This window comes from Schistosoma haematobium, chromosome ZW (assembly GCF_000699445.3).
Source record: "Schistosoma haematobium chromosome ZW, whole genome shotgun sequence".
Lineage (NCBI taxonomy): Eukaryota > Metazoa > Platyhelminthes > Trematoda > Strigeidida > Schistosomatidae > Schistosoma > Schistosoma haematobium.
In genome coordinates, this window is record NC_067195.1 from 66,938,552 (window position 1) to 66,966,375 (window position 27,824).

At 36.4% G+C, this 27,824-nt stretch overlaps 1 protein-coding gene across 2 annotated transcripts; it reads left to right on the forward strand.

Moving 5' to 3' along the window:
- The first annotated feature begins 610 nt into the window (after window positions 1-610).
- On the forward strand, window positions 611-23,104 carry MS3_00004207 (uncharacterized protein). Of its 2 annotated transcripts, none has more exons than XM_051212102.1 (8): window positions 611-878; window positions 2,656-3,369; window positions 9,643-10,551; window positions 12,083-12,118; window positions 18,394-18,480; window positions 20,246-20,615; window positions 21,059-21,302; window positions 22,748-23,104. In XM_051212102.1, exons 3-8 carry the CDS (start codon window positions 10,438-10,440, stop codon window positions 22,860-22,862), a joined length of 966 nt encoding a protein of 321 aa, XP_051072238.1. In that variant the 5' UTR covers window positions 611-878; window positions 2,656-3,369; window positions 9,643-10,437; the 3' UTR covers window positions 22,863-23,104. The 2 variants fall into 2 exon arrangements, with proteins under 2 accessions (XP_051072238.1, XP_051072237.1); XM_051212101.1 differs by having other exon boundaries at window positions 10,387-10,551.
- The last annotated feature ends 4,720 nt before the right edge of the window (window positions 23,105-27,824 follow it).

The following is a 27,824-nucleotide window of genomic DNA, read 5'->3' on the forward strand; positions in this document are numbered from 1 at the left end:
AAACATCTACAACAACGAAGATCCAGTGTATGGGTTTGCGTAAACCGACGTTAAGGTAAACGTACCTTTTACCGTATGTGGCGATAGGCTTTCCGTTTGCCACCTGTAGATTTAAAACCGGATCGTGAAGCCGGTCGTTAGAATTTGCAGGGAGAACGCTAACTTCTTCGCCAGTATCAACGAGATAGCGAACTTTCGTTATCGCATCGATGGCGTATAACAGATGGCTGTGTTTGCCGACTACGGTTGCCGTTAACGCGTGCTGGCTTGGAAGTTTCCCCAATTGTTATTCGTGTCGGTCGATTTTGAGTTGGGAAAATTGCAGGGTTTTCTGCAATTTCTAGATTTTCCATACTGGTTATGATACCAACACCCGTCGGGGTTATCCGTCTCTCGTGGTCTAGAGAAAGAGCGTTTATGTGATGTGCTTCTTCGCGTAGTGTTAGGCCGTTCACGGTCATTACGAAATCAAATGTAACGTGTCAGCGTTTGGCATGGTTCCGTATTGTCATTCTGCGTCCCATGAGGTTTTTCTTTGACCGAATCCCAAGAAATGATTTTTGGACCCAGTATATCCTCTCTTTTTCTTTCCACTAGATCGGGACATTTCAGAGGACATAGCAGGCGAGTGGAAAAGCGAAGACCGGACAAAATACCCATTGCATACAGGTTTTGATACCAAGGCATAAATTGTTGGAACCTCTTACTCTTCAGTTGATTCATCCAAGAGGAAACTGGAAACTCATAAAAACACACTAGAAAAGGAATAACAGGCCTTAAGCCTTCTGTTTTTACTACACAAATCTCAGTCTGAATCTGAATCTACTACTTCAGATATACATTGGATGCATTGCGGACCTTCAAATGCTTGAGACACGGTAGGATTTCGCTAATGCTCACAATATCTTTAGTTGTTCTGTTCTTATTCCCATTGATGGTTATCGCACGTTGCTCTTCAATAATCGAGTTCTGTTTTGTAATAATATTCCGTTTACATTAACTTGTTTTGCACTATGCATGAAATTTAAAATTGATTGACCACTCGATGGTTACCAATGTCATGTGTCAGGTCCTTCTTAGGATATATCGACTTCTATCGGTCAAGTTGCAATGTCGCAAGTAGTCTAGATGACTCGATATCGCGTGCACAATACTGAGATATGTGGTGGTTGGTTGATTATATTCGATCGTGATCTGAAAAACATGACATCGGTCACTACTCAGTGATCAAACAATTGCAAGCACATCTCAGTCCTATAGGAGGCCAAATGTGACCCGGATAGTTCTCTCTTTCTGAAGGTTGTTTCTTTAGCTTGCTGTACATTTGATTTCGTTGCACCAGAAAGGATCGTGTGTAGTTTTGCTACTATCCCTTAACAGTCTGCTGGATTTTACACGTTCATTGTGTTAGTGCGATTTTTTTATTGTGTGGTAAATCATTGTGTGACGTTTTTATTACGATGATAGGCTTTACTCATGGATGTGAGCAGGTTTATTGTCGACTCAAATTACGTAGTGGTACAGGTAGTAAGAGTATAAGCAGTAATCGGAAAGATTAGGGTTTGAAGATGTTATTCAAGAAGTATAATACAGTGAAACAAATTTGGAAAGAAAATTAGGGACATGAAAAATTCAGAGGATTAGAATTTGGGAGAGCACAAAGAGTGGATGCACTTGCGCCATTGCAAACGATTTTGAACCATGCCATTTAGGGTCTCTAACCATCGCACTATAACAACATAGAGACAGAATTATTGATATAAACACTAAAATAGTAGTACCGAGAAAAAAGTATGTGATGACTTGAAACTCAAGATCTAGTAGACAAATATTGAATAGATTTGTTACCGGTTTAATACATGTCACCCAACTTCTCTAACCATTAGTCAGGATAATCGGTTGGACTACAACCGGCTAGTTTGCACCCACCGATATGGCTTAGATTAACAGTCAGTAATTTTCACCAATGCAGTATCTTGTTTTGGGTACACCTAGCTTTCTTCCAAAATTACTTCGTGTTTAACCTCACTGATCCTCTATCATCACAACACAGATCGATGTAGTTCAGTTTCCAATTGTGTTTCTGGTGTTACCTTGACACTAGCAAACATAGTTGTTAATGCACCAAGTTCCTCAAGTAAGTGTGCACAAATCTATTCGTAATCATCTAACGGAAAAAGTTAGTTTGTAGTAAATAAAGGCTTGTGGACGTAACATTAGAGATTTGTAAATCTTCCTAAAGTTCTAGAAAGCCATTATCTCCAAGCAGCTATTGATTTTTGGGTTTTAAACAGGGAAGTGGTTAATTTGTGTGGCATTAGACGCAAGACTCTTGTAGTCATGAGGTTGTTTTTTGGGTTTCAGCCACTAATTTACATATTTAAATGCTACCTACCAAGGTTGATCATCTATCCTCATACAAAAAGTATGACTTACAATGTAGTAGGTAAAACTTTTTGGTTATTAGTCTGTATTCATTTTTTATTAGTGGTTCCTATCGATAATGGCTATGATAATCAGTAAAAGTAGATTAAGGTTGAGTGAAATGTAAAAGCTTTTGTCAACTGTTTTAACCTGATGTTTTGTGAATCTCAAAAACAGGTTTTTGAGGTTGCAATATACTTGTCTCTGTAATCTCTTTTGTATTTTCTACAGATCACACGCCTCACTAGAAGTTAATACCATCTTATTACTTTATTTATTTTGTCCTGAATCTGTTTGAGTTTAAGACCCTATTTTCGAACTTCACATTTGGTTGTGATGGATTACGAAGCAAATGAAGAAAACGATTATGACAGTGATTTTATTGACGAAGATACGGAGTCACGTCTTTACAGTGCAGTATTCTTTGAAACGTCAATTTACACACCTGTATCACATGATCTAGTATCGGAACGAATTGATTCTAATTTTAATGGTACATCATTTTTACGCAATTCGGAATCATCTAAAAATCCTGTTTTCATGCATGTTGAATGTGTAAATAAGGAAGTATCTGATGCGTTGACAACCTCACTTCAAGTTCAACGGGACTGTTTCGAAGATGAATGTGAAAAGGATACCTCGTCATCAAGTTCTGGTTGTAGTGTTTTATTGCATTGTGGAAATGAATCTTCTGAGACTGAGATCAGTACTCAAGGCGTTATTCTTGGCGTTTCCCATGATACATTGCTGCATGTTGAGAATGGGAATAACTCTTCAGCAGTGCCATGTCAGACAACATTTAATGATAATCCTAATTTGTGGAAGATATGTAACGCTGATAGATACTCATCACGCTCAACAAGTATCCGGTATTTTAACAGTTTGGATAATTCACTTTGTTCAGAATGTGGAAGTAAAAGACAAAGGTCTCACAGATGTTGTACTGTAAGTTTGTGTTGACAAGGTCTTTTCACTGATTTTTAAAGGGTAGACAGGCATTACAAACCATTTTTCATTATTATGACATTTTGACACTCGATCGTATTCAACCTGAAAATTAGGGTCAATTGATTTGTTGTGTACATTGTGTTATTTACATTAGATTTCCCGTATTCATTGGTTTTTGCCTAGCAGTAAACCCTTGATTAATCCAGAATTAATAATTGGTTTTGGTGCTAGCCTGTCAGTTACATAGTAAGGGTGTCAAACAGAACTAGATAACTTGTTTGATTCATACAAATGATTCAATTATTATTATTATTATTATTATTATTATTATTATTATTATTATTATTATTATTATTATTATTATTATTATTATTATTATTTACTACGTCATTATTCACCCTCTTTTATTCCTACTCTGTCTATACTTATTTTTTCAACTTATACAGCAGCTCGTCTATGGTGGAAATTCGACTGTATCTAAACGTTCTCGAGTCACTGTCCGGTTGAAAATTGTATGTTACCACCGAATACGAGGACTGAAGCAGTTTTTCTGAAACCACGTGCACCATTCAAACTGGCTGCCTTCAACGTTCGCACATTTATGCAGGTCGGGCAACAGATAGGGCTGGCTATGTCTTTGGAAAGTCTTAATATTGATGTTTGTTGTCTATCCGAGACCCGTATTCAAGACTCTGGTGAAGTACTGCGAATTCGATCTCCATCTGTCGCTTCGGAAAGATTGTTTCACGTGCGCTTATCCGGGGACCCTGTGTCATCTTCGTCTGGTCTTGCTGGCGTTGGTGTCGCACTAAGCGCCAGAGCTGAGGCAGCACTAATCGATTGGATCCCCATTAACAGTCGGTTATATGCTGTTAGATTAGAGAGTTCCATCAAAGTGAGAAGAAATCGGTGTGAGAAACGATGCCTTTCGTCATCTCCACCTATGCCCCGACAGATTGCAGCCCGGATGCAATCAAGGATGAGTTTTACCACCAGTTATCTGTTCTTCTCCAGAAAGTGCGTTCGACAGATATTGTAGTACTAGCCGGAGACTTGAATGCTCAGGTCGGGCGTCTAGGCACAGAAGAGAGTCGTTTAGGTGGCCGATGCGGACTTGTTGGTCGCAGGACAGATAACGGGGACCGTCTACTGCAACTGTGCACAAACCACAACCTGTTTCTGGCTAGCACTAACTTTCGGCACAGTCATCGCCGATGTGCCACCTGGCGTCCTCCCTCTGCATCTCAAGCCTGGACTCAGAATGATCACATCGCGATCAGCTACCGCTGGCGTGGTTGTGTACAAGACTGCCGCTCCTTTTGGAGTACCTATCTGGACTCTGATCATGCCCTGGTCTGCGCCAATCTTGCCTTACTTTTCAGTGGTCAACGAAGTGACCGCCACCAACGGATTGATTTTAGCAAGTTGGTTGCAACTTCTGTTGCAAGTAAGTATCGAACCGAGCTAGCTTCTAGGCTAGCTACCATTTCACCGAAAAGTATAGATGAGCATTGGTTGCAATTGAATGACGCCATGAAAATGCGGGTACAGTCAGTTGTGGGTTTGCGAAACGTCCCGCTTATAAGCACTGAGTTTCTTCTGGTTCCTTACAACTCATTGAAGCCCGTCGGTCTACTCCGGGTGACCGTGAGTTTGACCATAAACGAAGGATGTTACGTAAGGAAATTGGGCAAAGCTTGCGTAAGGACCGAGAAGCCTGGTGGTCGGAGCGTGCTAATTAGATGGAAGCAGCAGCTGCATCTGGTAATTACCGGAAGCTCTTCCAACTCATCCGAGCCACTGGCAGCAAGAAGTCTGGTGTGAGCGAAACAATCTGCGAGGATGACGGGATGCCAATCACTAACATCCATCGACGTCTTGGACGATGGGCAGAATTTTTGAAGGGCAGTTCAACTGGCCTGCTGCTCCGGCAACATCGGTCAGACTGTCCTTCCCTCCATGGCCGGTGACGACTGATCCACCAAATGAGGCGGAAGTCCTCAAGGAACTGCGACTCTTGAGGCGCTACAAGTCATCTGGCCCAGATGACTTGCCTCCGGCTCTTTTTAAAGATGGTGGTGACTTTCTGACTAAGGAACTGACGACGTTGTTTACAAAGGTGTGGGAGCTAGAGAATGTACCAACGTCATGGAATGAGTCGATAGTTGTCCCTATCTTTAAGAAGGGTTCACGTCGTTCCTGTAACCACTATCGGGGATAAGTCTACTTCCGATTGCGTCCAAGCTATTGGCTTCTGTCATACTTCGTAGGTTGTTTAAAACCCGGGAAAGATTGACTCGCGAGGAACAGGCTGGTTTTAGTTCTGGTCGAGGATGTATTGATCACCCTCCGCCAAATGTTGGAACACTGCCATACTTATCAAAGGCCAACAATCGTAGTGTTTCTTGACATCAGGGCTGCCTTCGATTCGTTGGATAGGACTGTTCTCTGGGATTGTCTATTGAAGAAGGGTATGCCTGAGAAGTTTATTGACATCCTAAAAGCCGTATATTAAAACACAGGCAGAGTGAGGGCATACAACCAGTGGGGTTAGGCAGGGTTGCCCAATCTCACCATTCCTCTTTAACTTTGCCATCGATGACATTCTGGAAACAGCCCTGATGGATGTAAGCAATGGCGGTGTGGATCTGTTGCCTGGAGAAAGACTTCTCGACCTTGAGTATGCGGATGATATTGTCTTACTGTGCGATAATGTCAAAGGCATGCAATCTGCACTTAATCAGTTGCCAATCAATGTCCGTAGGTATGGTATGTGCTTTGCACCTTCGAAGTGCAAAGTTCTTCTACAAGACTGGCAGGATTCTAATTCTGTACTCACCCTGGATGGTGAGCAGATAGAAGTAGTCGAGAAGTTCGTGTATCTAGGTAGCTGCATAAGTGCTGGTGGGGATGTGAGTGATGAAATCAATGCACGTATAGTGAGAGCCAGAGCGGCTTATACCAATCTGGGCCATCTTTGGCGTCTTCGTGATGTTAGTCTGGCTGTAAAAGGTCGGATCTACAACGTGTCGGTGAGAGCAGTTTTGCTCTATGCTTGTGAAACCTGGCCTCTCCGAGTTGAGGATGTTAGACGACTCTCTGTGTTCGATCATCGTTGTCTCCGAATGATTGCTGACATCCAGTGGCAACATCATGTCAGTAGTAATGCAGAGGTCCGGCATCGTGTGTTCGGGCACTGAGACGATAATCCAATTGGTGTCACCATCTTGAAACATCGACTTCGGTGGCTTGGACATGTTCTACGAATGTCGTCCCAGAGAATTCCTCGTCGTGCATTATTTGCTGGCTCTGGGGCTGGTTGTAAAAAGCGGAGAGGTGGTCAGTGTATGACATGGTGTCGTGGTATGAAAGAAAGCTGCAAAGGGCTGGCTTGTGTTGGTCCTTCACGACTCCCTGGTTGGGGTCCGAGAGATGATGCTACACATTGGCTAGAGACGTTATCAGATATGGCTCAGAATAGAAGCCAGTGGCGATCCTGCTGTAACCTTCTTTTACTTTCTTCATAAAATGTGGTTGTATCTTCCTTAACTGAAAGATTTCTTCTGATTGTACCCTTCTGTTCCCCTAATATTACTATTATTATTACACTACCTTACACCAATCTCTTTGTTATTGTTTTTTTTAATTATTATTACTTCTTTTTTACGTTCCTCACTCTTTTTTTTCTCCTTAGATTCTCATTGTTTTGTGTGGCGCATATATATTCGGTGCGCTCCTGTACCAATATATATGTGTTCAAATAAAATAATAAAATAGATCATTATTTTACAATTATCATGTATGTTCGTTGTCGATTCTTTCTGTTGCTTTTGGTAACTGCCATTTCGCACATGTACAAAAAGCCAGCGAACTACTGTACAATATTATGAGGGTATTCTGAGGGTAATGTTCTACTAGATTTTGAAGAGTATAACAACAGTTAAATGTCTTATCGAGGGGACCAAAATTTCAGGCTATAGGGCTTTTCCAATCTTAAGAGGAAAGGTTAAGTTAGATCAGACTAAAATATTGCATTTAGACTGGGTTTTCAGCTTTCTGTTCTTGCAGGTTAGCTTTCTTAAGGCTCTGATTGAAGCACTTAGCTACTATTATCCACAACCAGACTTGTGCTGATGTATCTCAAAGTTGTTTTACCGTAATATATTTTCTTTATCAGGAACTTCGAGGTATCACCCTCATTGAGTTAGAAAACCTAAAAGTACCCTTGAACATTCTTGTTGGATTCAATAGATTTCCATAAATTTGAATAGAGTAAGAACAACAAGGGTAGTAAAATAAGGTGAATTCGTTTATTTTGTGTCTTCTCGGCTGCTTACAACCTAGAAAAAAATGAATATTTATAACCAGTGTACAAAATTTATAGTGATTAGAATAACATCAGCAGTTATGGATGAATTACAAATTACCAAGGTGGGTGAATATTTTTGTCACTAAATGTGAGAAATCTAGAAAAAATTTAAAACACATGAGATACGTTTCTAGAAAATAAATATCAAAGTTACGTAATAACAACCATAGCATTTGCTAGAATGTCAGATTAAGATGAGTGAAACTTAAGAACATAAAGCGAATTTGTTAGTGCGAATATGAAATTGCATAATTGATTAGTGAAAAGATTTACAGCCGTTTACTTTTTGAATACATGATACTCCCATACTTGTGGTTATTCAACTAATCATTAATATGATGTAAATTATGTACATTGGTTACGAATAATTATTACTATTTTTTTCATAAACATAGTTCCCTTTATCATTTTGAAGAAGGCAAGAACAAAGATTCTATCAGAGTAGCGTGAATTCATTTTATTTCCTTTGGTTCTCATCATCCACTTATAACCTACGATATTTAAAAATAGCTACAAAATGTGTTTAAATTACTTACATGAGAGAGTTTAGTTGGAAGTTATTTTGAAGACACATCAGTGTAGTATAGCAAGAGTGTAAATAAATTCAATAGACTGAATATTGTAAATATATACTTTATGTAAAAGAACATTCTACAACACTGGTTGTAACAAGAGTTCAAAGGGTCAAAAACAAGTGATCTCGATGAGTAAACGCTGATAGGAATAAAACGAGTAAAGCTCACTTAATAAAATAAGATTACTAATCTGGAAGACAGTCGAAATAAAAAGACTCAAGGGTGTAATAAGTGCAAGAAAGAGTTAAAAATTTTCTTACGATGCAACGGAGGAATATCTGTCTGCAAGGCAAGGAAAGAATTATAACCGTCTCCTTTTGAGCACATAAATCAGGTTTTTGACGCCCATCAGCAATGGCTCCAGTAAACTTCAGAAGACTGGAGCTAGACTATTTAATAATCACCTTGGAATATTGCATGGTATCGACCTGATGTTCTGCATCCAAGAGATGTGTGGTAATTACACTTTAAAGTCGTTCCTTCTCTTGTTCTAAGTGTTATGACTTGTGGCCGGTTAATATATCACGTGATAAGGTAACCAATCAGAATACAACATATACAGTCTTAATACTGTACCACGACAATGACGTATTGATCGGTATGAGCAGCCTAGCTTCCTTATTTGTCCTTTTCCTGCCTAGCCCGTCCTGTTGAGTCCAGAACGCTAATAACAGCTTCCACTGTAAGAATAATATATTTTGAACATACTTGGTTTATATGCAAGCCAACCAGACAATATCTTACCATGAAATAGAAAATAACAATTGTGCACGATCAAGCCAAACTGTGGCTGTGATTGTGAGACCCTGTAATTAATAAACCGGGTATAACTTAAGGGTAGCACATCGTATAATAAAAGTCTATAGGTCAAAATAAAGCTTATAATAAGAGAAATATAAATATGCAGAATCTAGTTACTCAGTAGTTATACAATAATAATATGTGTATAATATTGGTCCATTAATAGCTCTCAGAAGTTACCATAATTTAATCTTCTCTAAAATCTAACACTAAGGCTTTTTGAAACACGTCCGAAATATCAAAGATGTACCCCCTTTTTTGTTCGACCAATGTAGCTGCTTTGGCAAGTATATGTAAATTTATAAACACAGTTGATGGTAACACGAAAGGGGTGCTTGTTGACCTTTGATTGGATTATTGAACGTGTTTTATACGGAATTAATAGCTTGGCTGCCGGGTAAGTTCTGGCTTATGCAGTATTAAGCCTCTTGTTGATTGCGCTTGCGACGTCATCACCTTTGAAGGTGTGATTTATGAATATTGGTTTTTTATTGACTGTAGTCACTTCCGTCTTGTTTTCTCTAGGCTTTTTTATATTTGTCAATAAATTACATCGGGAACAGTTGTCTCTTAGGTATTTTTCAACGTTCATCACTTTTTCCAGTTTGTCGGTGGTACATATCTAACCACTGCCCGTATCCAGGATGCAAGACGACACTACCAACAAAAAAGGAATTATCAATCACTGCTGCGTAGTAAACAATTGGTCGGTAATCACTGAAAAGGAAATAAAATCCAAAACAAAAAACCCCTACATAGACAACTGTTGAGCCCTGGTAGTTATGCCGTGCTTCTATTTTACCTCTTCTCCAGAGGGGCCAACCGGCTTTACCGACTATGTTTGACTGGAAGGGGCATCGTTGGGACTCAAATTTCACATACCGAAAGCAAGTACTGTCAGGATTGATACAGAAGCTCAATTCGAAAATTCGATTGACCAGTTAAGAGATTTGCATTCAATGAATGGGAAAAGAAGAGGTGGTTCAAATCAAAGTTAGTTGATATTGCCAACCGATATTTCGTTTCACTGACACCAAGGTCGAATATTTTATCCAAAGAACATCTGAGGGCCTTAAGAAACATTAAACAAAATAACTTTCCGATTTAAGCAAGTTTGTTTTGTGTTATCTTCAAGATTCCAGGTTCTAGTCATTTCCTACATTAGAGCAATTGACTCTTTATTGATCAAGACCATTATTTGGTACTTTAACATTTTCTGTACATATATTATTATTTTTTCATTTTTTATATTCTTATTCAATATTGTAGTGTTGCATTTTGTGTGGAGAAGAGGGTCATGAGAAAGGTGAATGCGATAAAATGTATTGTTATGCATGTTTGGCGCCTGGTCACACAAAGCATGAATGCCATTTGTTGAAAAGTTTGAAAAAATCAATTTGCGAACGCTGTGGACAGCAAGGACATAATTCAACAGTATGACAGTATTATTTTTCGTCTATTAGGACTTATTTAATTTCATGGGTTTATTTCATTAGGAGTAACTGAACAGTACAATATCTCTATCGGTTCCTTGTGGAAAGCTCATTTTTGGCATCCTCATTTACATGATTTCGGGATTTGAATTAATTTAAAAATCAGGCTGTCCAGTGCTTTCAGGTTTTCCTTGGTGGTCCAGCTTCAATTGACCCAAGATCTCAACTATTAAAATTTAAAAGATGCTCTGTTTTTATTCCTGAATATATTTTGCCCAAATCCTGATTGTCAATAACTTACCGACAACCTTAGCATATTCCATTGATTTTATATTTAATACTGTACTACAGTACTGAAATGTTATTAACTTTGTATGCGTAGTAGTTTATGCGATTATGGTTCCTTTTATTTAGATGATAGGATAAATATTATGATATTAATATTTAACCTTCAAAAACTGAGTCAACATGTTTGTGCTTTAGTCAGGAAACTAAAACAACCCGAATATTTGAATGATTTCTATTAGTTGGGAACTCGTTTATGTGCACAAAAAGTCAAAAAATTTATATTCCAGTCCCAAAAATTACTTTTATTATTACAAACTACTGCAAGTAGTATAAAAACTTATGGTAAATATTGTGAAAAATGTGAGGTTCATCTGTACCAGTTAGATTCGTTACAATGCTTTCGGTTGTATTATTATTATTATTATTATTATTATTATTATTATTATTATTATTATTAACATTATCACTTCTATTATTATTACCATTAGTCATTATTATTTTATTGATGATGTTACGACGAGGTGTAGCCGTATAATGTGTTCTATTAACTGAAGTGATCAAAGACCATTTAAGCCAGTGCTTACTAATCAACTGTTATTATTAATTTCTAACTCATCACATGCTTTATAGTATAAATAATCTTGTTTCCGAAGAAAACCATGTTAGAGATTTTAGATAACTAAGTTTCACTTGATTAATTACATATGAACATGTGACACTGTTCTATCCTATCAATGTTTACTTCGTTTAAATAAGTCATAGTTTGTATATATTTTTTTCTTGACCTCAAAAATATGGAAATTTTTTTCAAAAAACTCTCTAAGTGCTAACGTGACTTCTTATAACTTTAGTTGAACAGATACTTCTCTTCATTCTGACCTGCTTTTGTGTTTTTATTGAACATTTTCTTGCTAGTGAGTTCAAAATCTATATCAAGCTTACATTAGGTTTGTTAGTGGGAAAAATCTAGCTAATTATGTACATATAATGGCTGTTTGATGTCTTTTAATTTTTTAGAGCAACACAAATATTCATTATACAATTATTGAGGCAACCCAAATAGTTGTTTAATAGACTTGTCGCTTGAGCTTTGTATATGGTAATACTGTTATTTATTCTATATTGTCAAAAACCTTGATTTCTTAACTAGTTTGTTTCATGTAAATTTCGCGTGTGATGTAAATTTTTATTTCTGTTATAATGTCCTGATGCGATATATTTGTTTCGTATTTTCTTTTTGGCAGTTGTGTACAGAATTATGGAGACAATACCGAAATACCGTAAGTCAATCCTTTCTTTTTTCTGGATATATTTTATTTAAAGCACCATCATCACTGTATCTACGCGTGTACGCGGTAGAATCTTTCGCTTGCCGTTGGTTTTCTGTCAACGTCTGCCCAACAATTTAAAGTTCAAAGCCTTTATCAATCAGACTTTTATTTACGTCAACCGATGTCAAACCTATACATATATCGGATATCTAACATGTTTTAGAATCATTTAATACTAAACTTAGCAGTTGATGACATGTAATAGATAGCTAAACGTTCAGTAGTTTATCCAATCGATCGATATTTGTTATTCTGAATAGTAGAGCGGTAAATGTGATTCAGGTACATGGTAGAATGTATGGCCCATTTATTGTCCTACTTAATATATTTTTTCACAACTTACAGTTGTTCATTCAAAGCACTACATGATCTTGCTTACCTACGCCTCTTAACCTTTGGGGGAGGAGCATAGGCCACCTAACAAGATTGTTCAACCAACTCTGTCCTGAGCAATCTTTTCCAGTTTTTTCCAGTTACTATTCACTCTTTTGATGTCTGCTTCCCATTCCCGACGCAGTGTTCTTTGTCCTTCCTCTTTCCCGTTTACCTTCAGGATTACAAGTTAGCGCTTGCCTTGTGTTGCAGTTTGATGATTTCCGTAAAATATGTCCTATTCACTTCTAACGTATTTTCTTAATTTCATTTTCAGCTGAAAGCTGGTTTGTTCTCTCCCACAGTAGGCTGTTGCTGATGGTATCCGGGCAAGGGACATTGAGTAACTTACTCAGATGATTGTCCATGAATATTTACACAATTTTAGTTATGGTTAGAGTAGTTCTCCACGTTTCAGCTCCATGCAGTAGGACTGTCTTCACGTTCGTATTGAATATTCTGACTTGATTATGTGTCTTTCTGAATAGAACGTGGAGCGTCTTTTCAGTTATTTCAATGTCCGACTTTAGTGCTTCAACTGGTATGTTGTCTGGTCTTTCAGTCTTCCCACTCTTGATTTGTCTAAAGACCATCCTGATTTCTACGATCGTTAGTGGAGTGACATCTATGGGAAGGTCTCTGTTTGCTGCCGAGATGTCAGGTGAATTCAGTGGAGCTGGTCTACTAAAGAGTTCTTCAAAGTGCTCTATTCAGCTGTTCCGCTGTTATTGAATCTCAATGATTGACTTACCTTCCTTGTCTTTGACTGATCTCTCTGGTTTACTATAGTCTCCTGTTAGTTTCTTCGTTATATCATATAGTTGTTTGATATTTCCTCCTCTTGCCGCTTTTTGCGCTGCCACTGCCAGGTCTTCTACGCATTTCTGCTTGTCGGCTCTAATGCTCCTCTTCTCTCTCGTTTATCTCTTTGTATTCAATGTGTGCCTTGACTTTCACTGCTCTTGTTCGACTGTCAGTCAGTCAGCTACAACGTAGGACCAGGCACATATATGCATCGGTCCAAGTTGCCATACCTCATTAGCACAACAGGATGATAGCCAAATTCATAGAAATAGTTACTTCAATGGTAGTAATATATAAAAGAAAGATTGTGTATAAGGATATAATATAGAAAAATAGAATCATTTTGTAGAACGAAAGATAAAAAGCAATTTTAATCTCATTGTTTAACGCAAGACAAAGAGTATATACATCTACGCTAGTGTAGTCGATTCTGAGCCATATCACCAAGAGTCTCCAACCATTGGTTACGATAGTCACGTGGACCCCAACCGAGTAGTCTTCGTCTACCAACATGGCTAAGACTAGAAGTTAGTGACTTCAAGCACTGATGCCACGTTTTGGTTTGGCCGCCCCTAACTTTCTTCCAACCATCTCCAATACCGGATAGCGTTGCACGTCGTGGTAATCGGTATTCAGGCATACGTAACACGTGGCCCAACCATCTCAGTCGATGAAGATTCACAACCTCATCAACTGATTTACCATCGTTCCCTAATACCCTGGGTCTAACCTCACTATTATTTACCCGGTGATCCCAGCAGATGCTGGCAATATTTCTAAGACATCTGTGGTCAAATACTAGTAGCTTACGAGTGTCTTCTACTCTTAATGGCCATGTTTCGCTGCCGTAAATTAAAACAGAACGGACTGCCGCGCAGTATACTCGTCCTTTTGTTGATAGACGGATATCTCGCCTTCGCCATAGGTGACGTAAGTTGGCAAAAGTCAGACGAGCTTTTTCAACCCGTGCAGAGATTTCGTCAGACACCAACCCATTAGGTCTGATCAGACTTCCAAGATAAGTGAAGGTGTCGACGTGTTCGACTACTTCACTCCCTATTCTTAGTTCAGGTGTTGACGCAGACCAGTCCTGAAGCAACAACTTGCATTTAGAGGGAGAGAAGCGCATTTCAAACATTCTGGCATTGTTGCTTAGTGCTACCAAAAGACTCTGCATTTTATCAGCGTCCTCACCAAACAGGACTATGTCATTTGCGTATTCTAAGTCGATAAGTGGACCTCCTGGAAGGAGATCAATACCCGAGAATTCAGTCGACGAGAATGTTATTTCCATCAATAGGTCTATGATGAAGTTAAACAAAAATGGGGAAAGTGGACAACCTTGACGGACACCACTTGAGGTTGCAAAAGCAGATGATAGTTCGCCATAAGCTCTGACTCGACTAGTAGTGTTCGAGTAAAGAGCCTTCACAAGGTTTATGTACTTCTGAGGTACTCCTTTCAATGACAGACACTGCCACAGAATCTCGCGGTCTACGGAATCAAATGCTGCTTTTAAGTCGAGAAAGACCACCATTGTCGGACGCCGATAAGTATGCCTGTGTTCTAGAATCTGACGAATGGTGAATATGTGGTCGATGCAGCCACGACCAGGTCTGAAGCCATCTTGATACTCTCGTGTTTGCAGTTCACGAGTCTTAGTTAGGCGTCTGATAATTATCGAGGCTAGTATTTTATATACTATATTAGTTAAACTAATCTTTCTATGGTTGTCACAGGATGATTATAACCCTCTCTTATATATTGAGACGATAAGTGATTGTGACCAGTTAGATGGGATAACGTCTAACTCCCAGATCTTAGCTAAAATATTAGTCAACCTAGTCGCTAAAATTGGACCACCATTCTTAAAGACCTCTGGAGACAATCTACCTGCTCTTCCTTGTTTCAGATTAGCTATGACTTTCTGAACATCACTAAGAGTCGGGGGATCTACTTCAATGTTTCATTCAGGCTGTCTGGGAATGGTGGGTAGTTGTAGAGTAGCTGAAGTCCAGCTCAACTGTTCTAGGGCTCATAGCAAACAAGTGTCATCTTTTTCCGAGATAGTCTCACTTACACTTGACTTATTAGTTCCAGTTTCTTTTATTAGTTTAAAGAGCTGTCTGGTGTTATCTACAGGCACTGCCTTTTCCATCACTTTTGTCTTCGTTGCCCACCACTGCTCACAGTCGTTCCTTAGAATTTTAGTTAATCTAGATCTGATTTGTTGCTCATCATCGTGTTCAGAGCCTGATGGGAAGAGTTTACGATAACTCATCAGTGAAAGAAACTTGGTAGAAATCCATTGGTTTTTCGTGACCCTTTAGTTTAAACCACTAATAGATGTTGCTGCTTTTCCACAGCTGTTCGTATATCTTTCCAAGCAACATCTGGGTCAGCCTCACTTTCAGAACTACCTAAGTGTGACCTCAGTTGTTCCTGGAACCTACTTTTGGTTTTCTCGCTACTCATTGGGTCTTTTTAGTGTGGCTTTCTTGCGTCCAGTGAGGCACAAGCAGATGCGTGTCTGCATTAGAGAATGATCGGAGTCCAAGCAGGTATACCAAAATGAGCGACAATCTTCTACTGACCCTCTCCAACGATGACTGATGGCAATATGGTTTATTTGAGTCCATCGTTGGTTTGGTGCAGCGGGTCGCCATGTTAGGCGATGTCTCTCCCTATGCTTAAAATCAGTGTTTGCTAAAAATAAACGATTGTCTGAGCACATTTGCAGCAGACGACCACCATTATCTGTTCGTAGTGCCGGAATACTAAAATACCCACCTAAGTGTCTTTCTGTTTGGTTTAAGCTCCCCACTTAGGCATTAAAGCTACGAGTACTATGTCTGAACGTTTGGCTTTTTGAAGAAGTTTAAAAAGCTTTCTGTAAAAGTTATCTTTCACTTCATCCGGACTGCAGTCGGTGGGAGCGTTTTTGTTAATCATTGTTTTGTTCTTCCTTTCTTGAATCCTACCCAGCGTTTCAATGAAGATCCATTCCTCGAGATGTTGCTCCTTGCGACCCAGACCGTCCTGACATGTTGAAATTAGTGGTTCTTTGATCCCTTTCCATTTGTTCTTTATAGTAGTTTCCTCTTCATCGAGTAGATATGTAGAATTATGGTCTAGTTTGGTAATAGTACACTTATCTTTGTTACGATTACAGTAGACTAAATCCCGAAATTGTAGATTAGTCATGACGTGACCACGTGATCTATAAGATCTTATGTGGAAGTCACATGATTGTCTATTCTGACTCGTCGTATTGTGACGATCGGCAATATGATATTTAGCACTTCTGAAGAACACACTTAGACTAGTGATAGGATGATGTATATTTTAACGTGACTAGGGATTCGTTACAAGGGTGACCACGCCCGTAAGGCTGAACCATTGCATACCGACCAAGTGTTCCCACGTTCCTTGTTGTTGACCTTCTCTTAGTGTTACATGTTGAATGTGAATATTTTCAGTAAGTGCTTAGCTTCAAAGGTCGTGCAGTTAGAAACCAATACCACTGCAGATCTTGTGAGAGGCTTGGGACCTGATGTTGTGAGTTATCTTAAATTTGTTGAGTTCGTCAGTGTCTTGAAGGATTGCTGTATTAAACCTTTGTAATGCTGTTTCTCCGATTGTCGAGTGCTTGCTTCGCTTCAGTTTCATCTTGGCAATCACCAGGTAAATAGCGATCTGAATCTATGCCAGTTCCTATCCTGCTTCTCACGTCTTCCATTGACCTTCTGAATATTTTAGTGATGCAAATACGATCAATCTGGTTCTGCGTAGTGTGATGCGGTGGAAGGCTTGTAGCTTTGTGTGTGTTTATGAGGAAGTATAGCACCATCAATAATCATTTTGTTGAATGCATATAAATATCTGGTGTTGTCCATTCCGACTTGGGCGTTTAAGTCTCCCATTTGAATGGTCAGGCCCTTTCTTGAGCACGCCTTAACAATCGTTTGCAGCCTCGCATGAGACTGATCTTCATCGTCGTCGATGCTTTAATTGGTGGGTGCATAATATTGGATAACATTAATTGTGATTTCCTTCTTTGTGTTTGAAGGATGCTTTGATGATTCTGGATGCATGATATTTCCATCCCACAAGTGCTTTTTGTGCTTCTTTGAACTGTATCAGTATAACTCCTTGTGTGTGCAGAACATTTTGTTGCCCGTGACTAGAGTACTGCAGCATCTCTCCTGAATATAATCTCTTCTTTCCAGCTTGGGTCTAGTGTGTTTCACTGATTCCGAGCACCGACAATTTGTATCGTCTTATTTCCGTAGCTATTTGACTGGTTCTAACCGGTCTTTCACATTGTCCGGATATTCCGTGTACTTATATTAATTGTTGCTGTGATTGTTAGAAGGGACATCATCCTCGTGATTTCTTGAGAATCTCGGCATTCACCATGAGGTGTCATGATTCTTCTGAATGAAGGTCGCTGAACTCGGAGTTTAAATTGTTTGTTGTGGTTAGTGTATTTTATTAGGGTTGTTTTCTACGGGAAGTTGTTTTTGAACCCATGCATAAATGTCTTTTTTTATCCGTGCTTTGGACCGACGGTAACCCTAGAAAGGCTACTGACTGAGTTGCTATATGTGATCATGGAAGTGGAATTCATTTAAATTACTTCCTAATTCTGTTCTATTACGACTTCCCATTCAAGTTTTTTAATCCGATTAAGTTTCATTGGTCATATTGTTGAAAATGTTTCATATAGATGTTTTCAAATAATTCGTTGAGTTGTATTTTTGTCATTGTATATAACTAGTAGTCGTGATCGTGAGTACTGATAGACTATTATTTGTTGTAGTTATTCTCTATTATATTTCAGATATTAATGAAATGGGCGAAAGTTTTTGATTTTCATTGAATTGAGATTTCGCTCTATTCAGTATGTTCTCTCTTCGTATATAAAGTTATTCAGAAATTTCAAAGTTAATCTTTTCGTATTTACATGACTTGAACGTTTTTAAAAATCTTATTTCATCACATAATTATACAAATGATCTCAGTATATTTTATTTTATTCTTTGTAGACAAATAAAGGCAAACCAATACGGTTGTTTGACTTTGTGAAATCAAAAGGCTGTTGTAATTGTGGACGTAAAGGACATACTGTTGATGTATGTGTTACCGTGTCACTGGTATTTTCTTTCGATAATTACACTCCTTTACATGTTTAGCCCCATTTTTCATTCCTTCCGTATATTCACAATTATGATTGGATTTTATAATCATATATTAATATACTCCGCAATAAACTACGTGTACTGTATGATGAGGGGTAATTTTAATACTTTATTGTCAAATCATTGTCACTATAGAAGGAGTATGAACACATTGCTTGGTGATCAAATGTAAAGTATATTAGTTAGTCCGCTAATGTTTTGTAACTAAAGTATATTCGTAAATGTTAAATTGTTTTGTACAAAGTTTAGGACTCACAAATCACTGATTTTATAAATCAATGTAATATTTTAGTCCGATAACGTTATTGCTTTCTTAGTTGAAAAAATGGTGAATTATGTTTATATTATATATTTTATGGAATAACTTAATCCATCAGTTTATTAAATATAAATCAATAAATTTAGCGACTCACTAGAATACACCTGAACAGACTGAAGTATCAGTTGTATTTAAGGTTGGATAACTGATAAACTTATTTATGGGATACTTGGCTACGACTTTATGATCTGGTTTTTTTTTAAATAGACTTTCAGAGACTGAAGTAACCAAACACATAAAAAACTTTATGTAATGATGACATACGCATATATATAATTGCTGATGCTTTACTTTATTCTAATTTTGATCGGCACAACAGTGATATTACGTCTAAGCTGTTGATTAAGATTTTGGCTAAGAGTAGCTAATGTATATTACATTTAGGCATATATACTCACATGAATTATATGATAAGATTAAGTATGTAGAATATGGAAGCTGTGTTTCCAAAATAATGTCTACTTACTCCCATTTGGTTAAGTATCTGCATATATCAACACATATCTTGCTTATCTTTGACATTCAGTATTACTCAAATCTCCCAACTCTAGTACAAATGTGTTGGTGTTAATTGAGAACTAATGGAAATATACTTGTTTCTTGATATTGTAGTGACCAAAGTAAACCGATAACTTACTGAACAAGGTATCAAACTTTTAGTTTCAGTACTTCAAGTTCGAACCACGTTCCACCTTCGGTATTGTTAGCTAGGTAGTTTCATTAACCCCTCACAAACAAAAAGTATGAAATTTAGCCGGATGCACAAATCGATATTTGTTTACTTAATTATAAACAATACTGAAAATGATCGTAAAATAGGTTCTTGATTCTAATGTCTGATTAATGGTCGTTTTTCTATTGACATTTGTATGGTATAAAGATCTGAATGTATTATATATGGTATGTACATTTTTAGTATTATAATACAGTACTTTCTTAGTGGTAATAATACTTTCTTGTTTTACACTTATTGTGATTTCCTTTCTTTTTTTTATTGAAAAAACCGTTACATAGAATCTGCTTTATTAGATTTAAAACATATTAACTTAAAATCTGTTGGTTTAATTTGTTTATTAAATTAACTAGTTCTATACTTTTTAATGTTGTATACAGAAGAATGATGTTAAGTTGAGATAATTGAAAGTTAGTAAGTAAATAAAAGTATTATGATAATATTCAACCATTCACATTATTTATATGCTGCTGAAAAGGAATCATTTTCCCATTGCAATTTATGTTAGCACTATGATCGTGATCATGTGTCATTAAAACGAATAATAATACTTTTTTAAAATAGCGCTATTGTGTTGAAATTTTCTCTTTTTGTTTTATCACAATAACTAAATATGCATTGTACTTTTTAATTTTATTCCTCTTAAGGATTGTCGTCACCAACCTTTAAAATCTCATTTTATTGGTCCTTTGCCAAGGAGAAGAGTGTTGGTTTATGATAAAAAAGATATATATAAATCTATTCGCTTAAAGTTAACCAAATTACGTGAAAAGAAATCCAAATGTAAAAAGATTTTAGAGAAGGTAGATAATTGTAAAGTAATCGATAATGAAAATGAATACCAATTGTGTAAACATCCCAAATCATCTAAACAAAGAAAACAAGAATGTAAAAAATTAGACAACCGAACTAATTGTTCGTCTTACAATAAATCTTGTAAATCAATCAATCAAAAGAAATTACAAAAGGTCATGGAACAAGAATTACCATATAAAGCTTCTTCATCTCCATATATAAGTAAGTTTTATGTTTATATCAAATAGATATATAGTTGTGTTTATATTAATGCCTGTTAATTTAAGTTATTTTCCATAAATCTGCAAGTCTTAAATATTTTCTTGTTTAATTAATGGCTTAGAGGGCGGAGGGAAGATGCATTTGAGTCTAATTTGTTGGAAAGTGTAGATAGGATGATTGGTTGCATGTGACTTTAATATTTGGTTTTATATTTCTTTCGACTTATTGTTGAAATGTGTTACTCCCTGAAATCTATGTATCTTTTGCCTTTTGTAAGGAATCTAAACGAAAAGTATTTTAATTAGCAGTAGTTTGACGGAAAGACTCAAAGTGTTGTTTTACTCATAATATAATAATTCAAATAGTATTATTAATGAAACACTGTTTATCAGACAGTGATAATTTTATTAACTCTAATCATATCATTGTCGATTTTTCATCAGGTAATTTGAAACAAAAGGCCATAAAACAGCGAATGGATTTTGCAAAGTGGGACGTTCTACCGTCACTTGAAATTGAAGAAACGACGAAGAAAAGGAAAAAAGTTAATAATGAAAATCGAAAGTTAAAGTCCCAAAGCGTTCTATTATCTCATCACGAATTTTCTTCATCGTCTTCATATAATTTCAATGAAATTTCAGACAACTTTTCTATCACAAAAAGAACTAGAAAAAGACGAAAGTCAAGGTAAATCTTTATTGTATCATCTGTTTTCATCTCAGTATTTAGTGGATTTTAGCCATTCGGTTTTTCTAGTTTATGATATGATGATCGAAATAACTGATAAAAACTGGATTAGCCTAATTGAATTAATTGAAACTTTGCAAACTAATTGGATATACTTATTTTGGAATACGAGATGTCCAACCAAGGTAGTATGACTTTTTAGATGATAAATGATTAATCATAAATGAAAATGTAGCTCACAGGGAAACCAGTTGCTTTTCACTTCTGCCAATCACATTAGTTTACTATAACTTCAAGTTGTTAGCATTCGGTACGTGTCACACTACCACTGGACAATATCAAAATCCTTACTTTTGTGCTAATTTTTTTTCTATTGCACAAAAAGTACTATTCAGTTCAATAATAAATATATTTTTTGTTACATTCCAATGAGTACTGTTTAAACTTGTGTTAATTTAATTCGGTTATTTATTTACTCTGAAGAAGTGGCTTACAATAAGTCACGGAATATCAGAAATACAATTTTTCTACTCATTGGAATTTAACGAAAGATATATTAATTATTAACTTTCTACCCAATGCTCAATTTATTTGAAACTATCATGTCCAACCTTGACATTGATACCTACTATTTAGTTCCTCATAGTTCTAAAAACAAAGTCAATTAAAATCTTCCATGTATTGATATATCTATGGCTTCAACTGTTACTATCGTTTCTTTGTTGGATACGTTAATAGTGTATGGTTGGAAGTGATAAGTAGTTGTACTTGTGACTTTCCTGCAGTTTGAAAATCGTAAACTGTTTACTTCCATATTATTGTATTAATCGATTGTGATATTAAGCTTTATGGTCACAAGATGCATGGATTGTCGCATCGAGGGTAAAGTTGTGAAGTATGAGGTAAATATGTTAGGTGGTGAAAATAATTACCAAAGCGCCATACGTGATTCATGTTCAGTACTAGTACACCTATCAGCAAGGCATCTACAATCTTAGATAAACCAATACTTCCCGTTGTGTTTAAACATACATTTCTCGATTTCACAGTTATTCTAGCTGCGACTGACCTTTTTAAATTACTCTGAAACCCCGTTGTGTCCATACTTCTCCACTTTCACCCACATTCAGTAACCCAGTTAATTGAAATCACTGCTATTTGTACTATCCCACTGTGTATCATCGTAAGAAGCCTGAAAACTACTCAAATTCACTTTTAACGGACATTTTGATTTCTTACACTGTACTAACTGGGTGACAGTCTTGATAAGCTAAATTTTGAGAGCTTTTCTTTATGAAGATATGTCATTCCTAAAACATATATGGAGTGTTTCAGTCTAGTCATTTCTTCAACGTTGTTGAATTATCCCTATTAATCTTTTGTGGTCAGTCAATTAGACTTGATGGATATTTTACGGTAGTTTTCTAATTGTTTTTTTCTTTTAGATCTTCGGAAGACACTCATAAAGCAAGTACTTCATATTCACCATTTCAAAATACACACCAAACTCCATTAAGGAGATCGAAAAAGAAATATTTCTCTCAATCTGTAACTTCGTAATGTGAATTAAGTTGTATAAATTGTTTACCTTATATATAAATATGATAAATTTGTTTGTTTCTTTATTAATCTCTAGCAAACAAGCTATGGAATAATTATAGGATATTTTAAAAATGATCGTTGAATTCACATCCATTTACAGGTATGATCAAGTTTGATACAAAAGTAGAGGAGGCATTAAAAAAGTGTGGTTAAGTTATTTGAATGGAATGTTAAAAGTGAGATTATTCGTAACATGAAGCATAAGTTGCATGCGAAAATGTATTATTACTAGTGACATTATTTTATAGTACACAATTATTGATGGGATGGACACCGTACTAGTAATAAATCTTTTAAGCATACACTTGTCATTAATATAAGTAGTGTGTGAAAACTATAGATGGGCTATGAGGGTGTTATAACTGAGACGCTGTGTTTTAGAATGATGGATGCCACAGTGTTGCTATGGTGGGTGTATCAAACAGTTTATTCATAAGAGCTCAGCTTAGTGTTTTACAACACTTTCGCATTCCGTATTAACTGCTATTCATTGTTAGTGCTTAAAGTTGTAATGCGTTTAATTCCATGGAGCGAAATGAGTTTATTACAGTTGCGCCAATTTAGGTGATGTAGTCCAACAAGCCCATTGCATCACACATGTATTTTCAATTTTTGCTAGCCATAATACACAGCGTTTAGGACCCAGTTTTCTTTTACCGGGAGGACAGAAACGTCAACTTTACGGGATGACAGAATAAGTAATTTACCATTAGTGGATTTCAGTTCAACTACAGAGTTTATGTTAGTTGACAATTAGAAGAAACACTAACTATTTTCAACTAAAGAGTATCAAGCAAATAGTTTTTACTCTGTCGAATTATTTGTTCCAATAATGTGTGTTTGGGTCGTATATGGGACTTATTCATCTGCATTGTTTTATTATCCATAATTATCTTGTGAGTAGAACGCTCATATATGCAAATAACGATTAAAACATGTAGTATCAGATTTTAATGAGCATTGTCCTTAGCTAATGTGGTAAAACATCACGGTTCGAGACTTTTTATTTATTTATCTTTGAGCAATTATTAAGGTATCTTAAGTTTTGCAAAATATTGTTACCGTACTGTTTGGTGATGAAAATTAGTCATAAGATCTGAAAGTTTGGTTTATCCCATCTGTTTTACTTCAGTTAAATTTACTAAAGTTATTTGGTATTTCCAACTCAGGATTTAAAATTTTATTTCTTTCGTAATATGGTCTGTTAATATTAATCTATATCCACATTCTAACTCAGTTTATTCTAGACATTTCTGAATAAAAATATGCACATTTATTTTAATGATTAATACTGTGGTTTTAGGTTGTAAGCAGCTGAGGAGAATCCACGTAATAAATGAATTGATGTTCTGCTACGATATTTGTCCCTTCTTTATTCAAGTTTATCAGTGAGAAAGGTTTTATAAAAAATGAATATTACAACTGACTGAACAGCTTGAAGTATTCATTAAGTGATAAGGTTCCTCTTGATAATCAAATTGCATGAATATAGGCATATGATCAGTAGAGAAAATAATTCATTTGTATAATGAATTAACTAAATATTTGTTTGCTTTCATAATGATCAACACATTGTGCAAAATAGTATATACTTCTAAGCTGAGATAATGGTGGTTAACAGTGAAATCCAGGACACGCGTTTCGTCCTATTTGGGACTCGTCGGCTGGATGTACCTACATCCCAAATTGATGTTCACATATATCAATAAGAGACTGATCAATTGCAGTCCTAAACGTCAATGGGAAAATCCAAGTAACCAATACAAAAGTGAATTAATATATACTTCCTTTTCATATTTTAGTTTAGTTGTTTTCTCTCTACTTATTTTCTAAATCAAGAGACTATATCCAATGTCATAAATAAGTTTCTATTTTGTCGACTACTTCTTTTCTCTAAACTCTGCCAAATTTCGCCTTCTCGTGGTACTGACCACCTACATGACTTCTAAAATATTAAGATTATTCTACTTTGTTTCGTAAATTTCCTTTTCCAAAAATACAACAACAAAATACGAATGTTCTTCTGCTCTTACTCTACTCTTTATTCAGTCGAATATACATTGAGGGTTGGGGGCGTAGGGATAAATTTATACATGTTCATATTCATATGGTAACTAGTATTTTCATGCGACAGAAAAAGCATTAGCTTGTAAATTTTGGTTTTTTCTAATTGATTCAAAAACTTAGTGCGATTCGCTGTTAGAAGTGAATGTACTGAAATCAATGATATAAATCATTCAAGCAGAATCATACATAATTTCGTTAAACCCTGGTTTTGTATGTAATTTCAGTCTCTCATGGGCTTGTGTTTAGAAGTGTTATAGAACTGTACCACAAATACTACAGATATGTTCATCTATAGATTGATATTATTCAATGAGACTAGTTATGCTGGTATATTTGTTTAATATATATATATATATTTACTAAACGAATTACGAACATGGTTAATTACTCGGCAGTTTTCTTTAACCCTGTTGATACTTCTTAAATGCCCAACCGTTGCTGCTACCTTGACTTAGTGGTCGGGCTGGAACAATCGTTCTACCATGCTAGAAACGGTAGACCCTAAAAATGCACACTTCGCCTTATACCATAGATTTCCGTGTCCGGCGGCAGGGTCCCAATAAGTACGGAGCTAACACGAAAATTACTCACAAAAAGGTTGTGTGTGTGACTGGCCTCAAGCAGTTGTCTCTTGGATACTGCAGTCACACTCTCAGGTCACTAAGACCACCTCTAACCCAATTTCCTTTTCACGTACAACTAGAAGGACCCTCCCACGATGTGTGCAACTAGGAAGTGATAACTGCCTTCATACCCTTAACAGCACTCAAGTTCACTATTCATAATCAATCTCCCTCTTCAATTCCTATTATTCCCCCTACCTCGACTTTCAATTCTAAACTTCCTCTTTTGACTTTCTCCTCAGGTGTCACCATGGCCAACGATTGTAGTGCGCGAAACAATCCCAGGTCTACTGAAACCTCTCTCCGAATTGCACAATGAAGCTTTCGACGTACGTATCCTATGTCAAGTCGGCCAACAGGCCTCCTTGGCTAAAACTCTAGAATCTCGTACTATTGATGTATGCTGTGCCTCCGAAACACGCATACAAGATCCTAGGTGGTCATTCACTTGTAAGTGTGAGACTATCTCGGAAAAAGATGACATTTGTTTGCTATGAGCCCTAGGACAGTTGAGCTGGACTTCAGCTACTCTACAACTACCCACCATTCCCAGACAGCCTGAATGAAACTTTGAAGTAGATCCCCCGACTCTTGTTGATGTTCAGAAGGTTATAGCTAATCTGAAACAAGGAAGAGCAGGTGGATTGTCTCCAGAGGTCTTTCAGGATGTTGGTCCAATTTCAGCGACTAGGTTGACTAATATTTTAGCTAAGATCTGGGAATTAGATGTTATCCCATCTGACTGGTCACAAACACTTATCGTCTCAATATATAAGAGAGGGTTATAATCATCCTGTGACAACCATAGAAGGATTAGTTTAACTAATATATTATCTAAAATACTAGCCTCAATGGTTATTGGATACCTGACAAAGACTCGTGAACTGCAAACACGAGAGAATCAAGCTGGCTTCAGACCTGGTCGATTTAACCAAGCATGAATCAATGCTTATAGTCGAACAAAAATAAGTTACAGATATATGGTAAATGTGGTAAGTAGTAAGTAATACACATGATTATATAAAAAACAGATGGGGTTGATAAGCAAATAAGTGTCAGAGTAAAAATGTGGCTTTAGATGAATGGATAGATTGGTCAGTCCAGAGGTTAGAATACTCTATATGGGATAGCATAGTACCAGCCCTTACAGTTTGATGTTATTCATCCAAAACTTGTTCATTATTCTAATTCCAAACTATTCTTGCGAAATGAATGTGCTGTTCTTATTTTAAACGTGGATCTCGATAAAACGATCACTTGTAGTAGTAAGTCTCTGTGTCAAGCTTCTATTTTTATCTGATTATGGGAATAAAAGTTGAATATTTGATTAACTAAGGCAAAGGTTTTATCAGTCAGCAGTTTCCCACGGAAAGCTTGTACGGAAATAGTCACGTGATTTAACATTACTAAGTGAATCCAATTAGATACGCTACTACGGTTATAAGTGTTACTGAGTTTTCAAAAAAGAAATGTGAATAAAAAGTATTACGGAACATGGCAGCGGTAGAGTCCATGTAGAATTTGTATTGAAGTCTAAAATGTATGCTGGTGGTATATTCATCTGAGGTGTTTTTATAATCATAATTAGTGTTGTCTAGGTAACAGAAATTGTTTGGAGTTTCATTTCTTAAGTAATTGATTTGTAAACTGTGGAAGTTAGCTGAATTATTACTCATTCATCCATGTGTTTATCGTGAAATTGAATGGATAATATGACAACACCTTATCTTGACGAATATCCTTTCAAACAGTCATATCAAATGTTTCCGAGTGGAATTTATGAAACAGTACATTATGTAATGATTATTTTCCATGTCTAAGATTGTGAAGAGACTTCAACGTCCATGAAATTTTTCTAAAAAAAAGGTTCATAAGTTATGTGGTACATTGAGTACTACATACTAATTTCTGTCACAATTTCACTTCTCCATCATTTGTTTATCAAAAGAGACTACATTTTCAGAATCAATTTACGAATTTATTGGAGTCACGGGAATAAAACATATTACCGCTATGATATGCGTCCAATTCACACAGTGCATACTGATTATTTAGAATCCCTAAATTTCATTTATTGAGGCTGTTTTCTTACTTCATATTAACTTAAAATGCAGGATAGTCTTTTTCGTAAAACAAGGAATATCAATTCGTAGGGCTAAAAATAGTAACAATAATTTTTGTGTGAAGAATAAACTTGGAAACTGTAGTAACCATGTTGACAAATGAGATT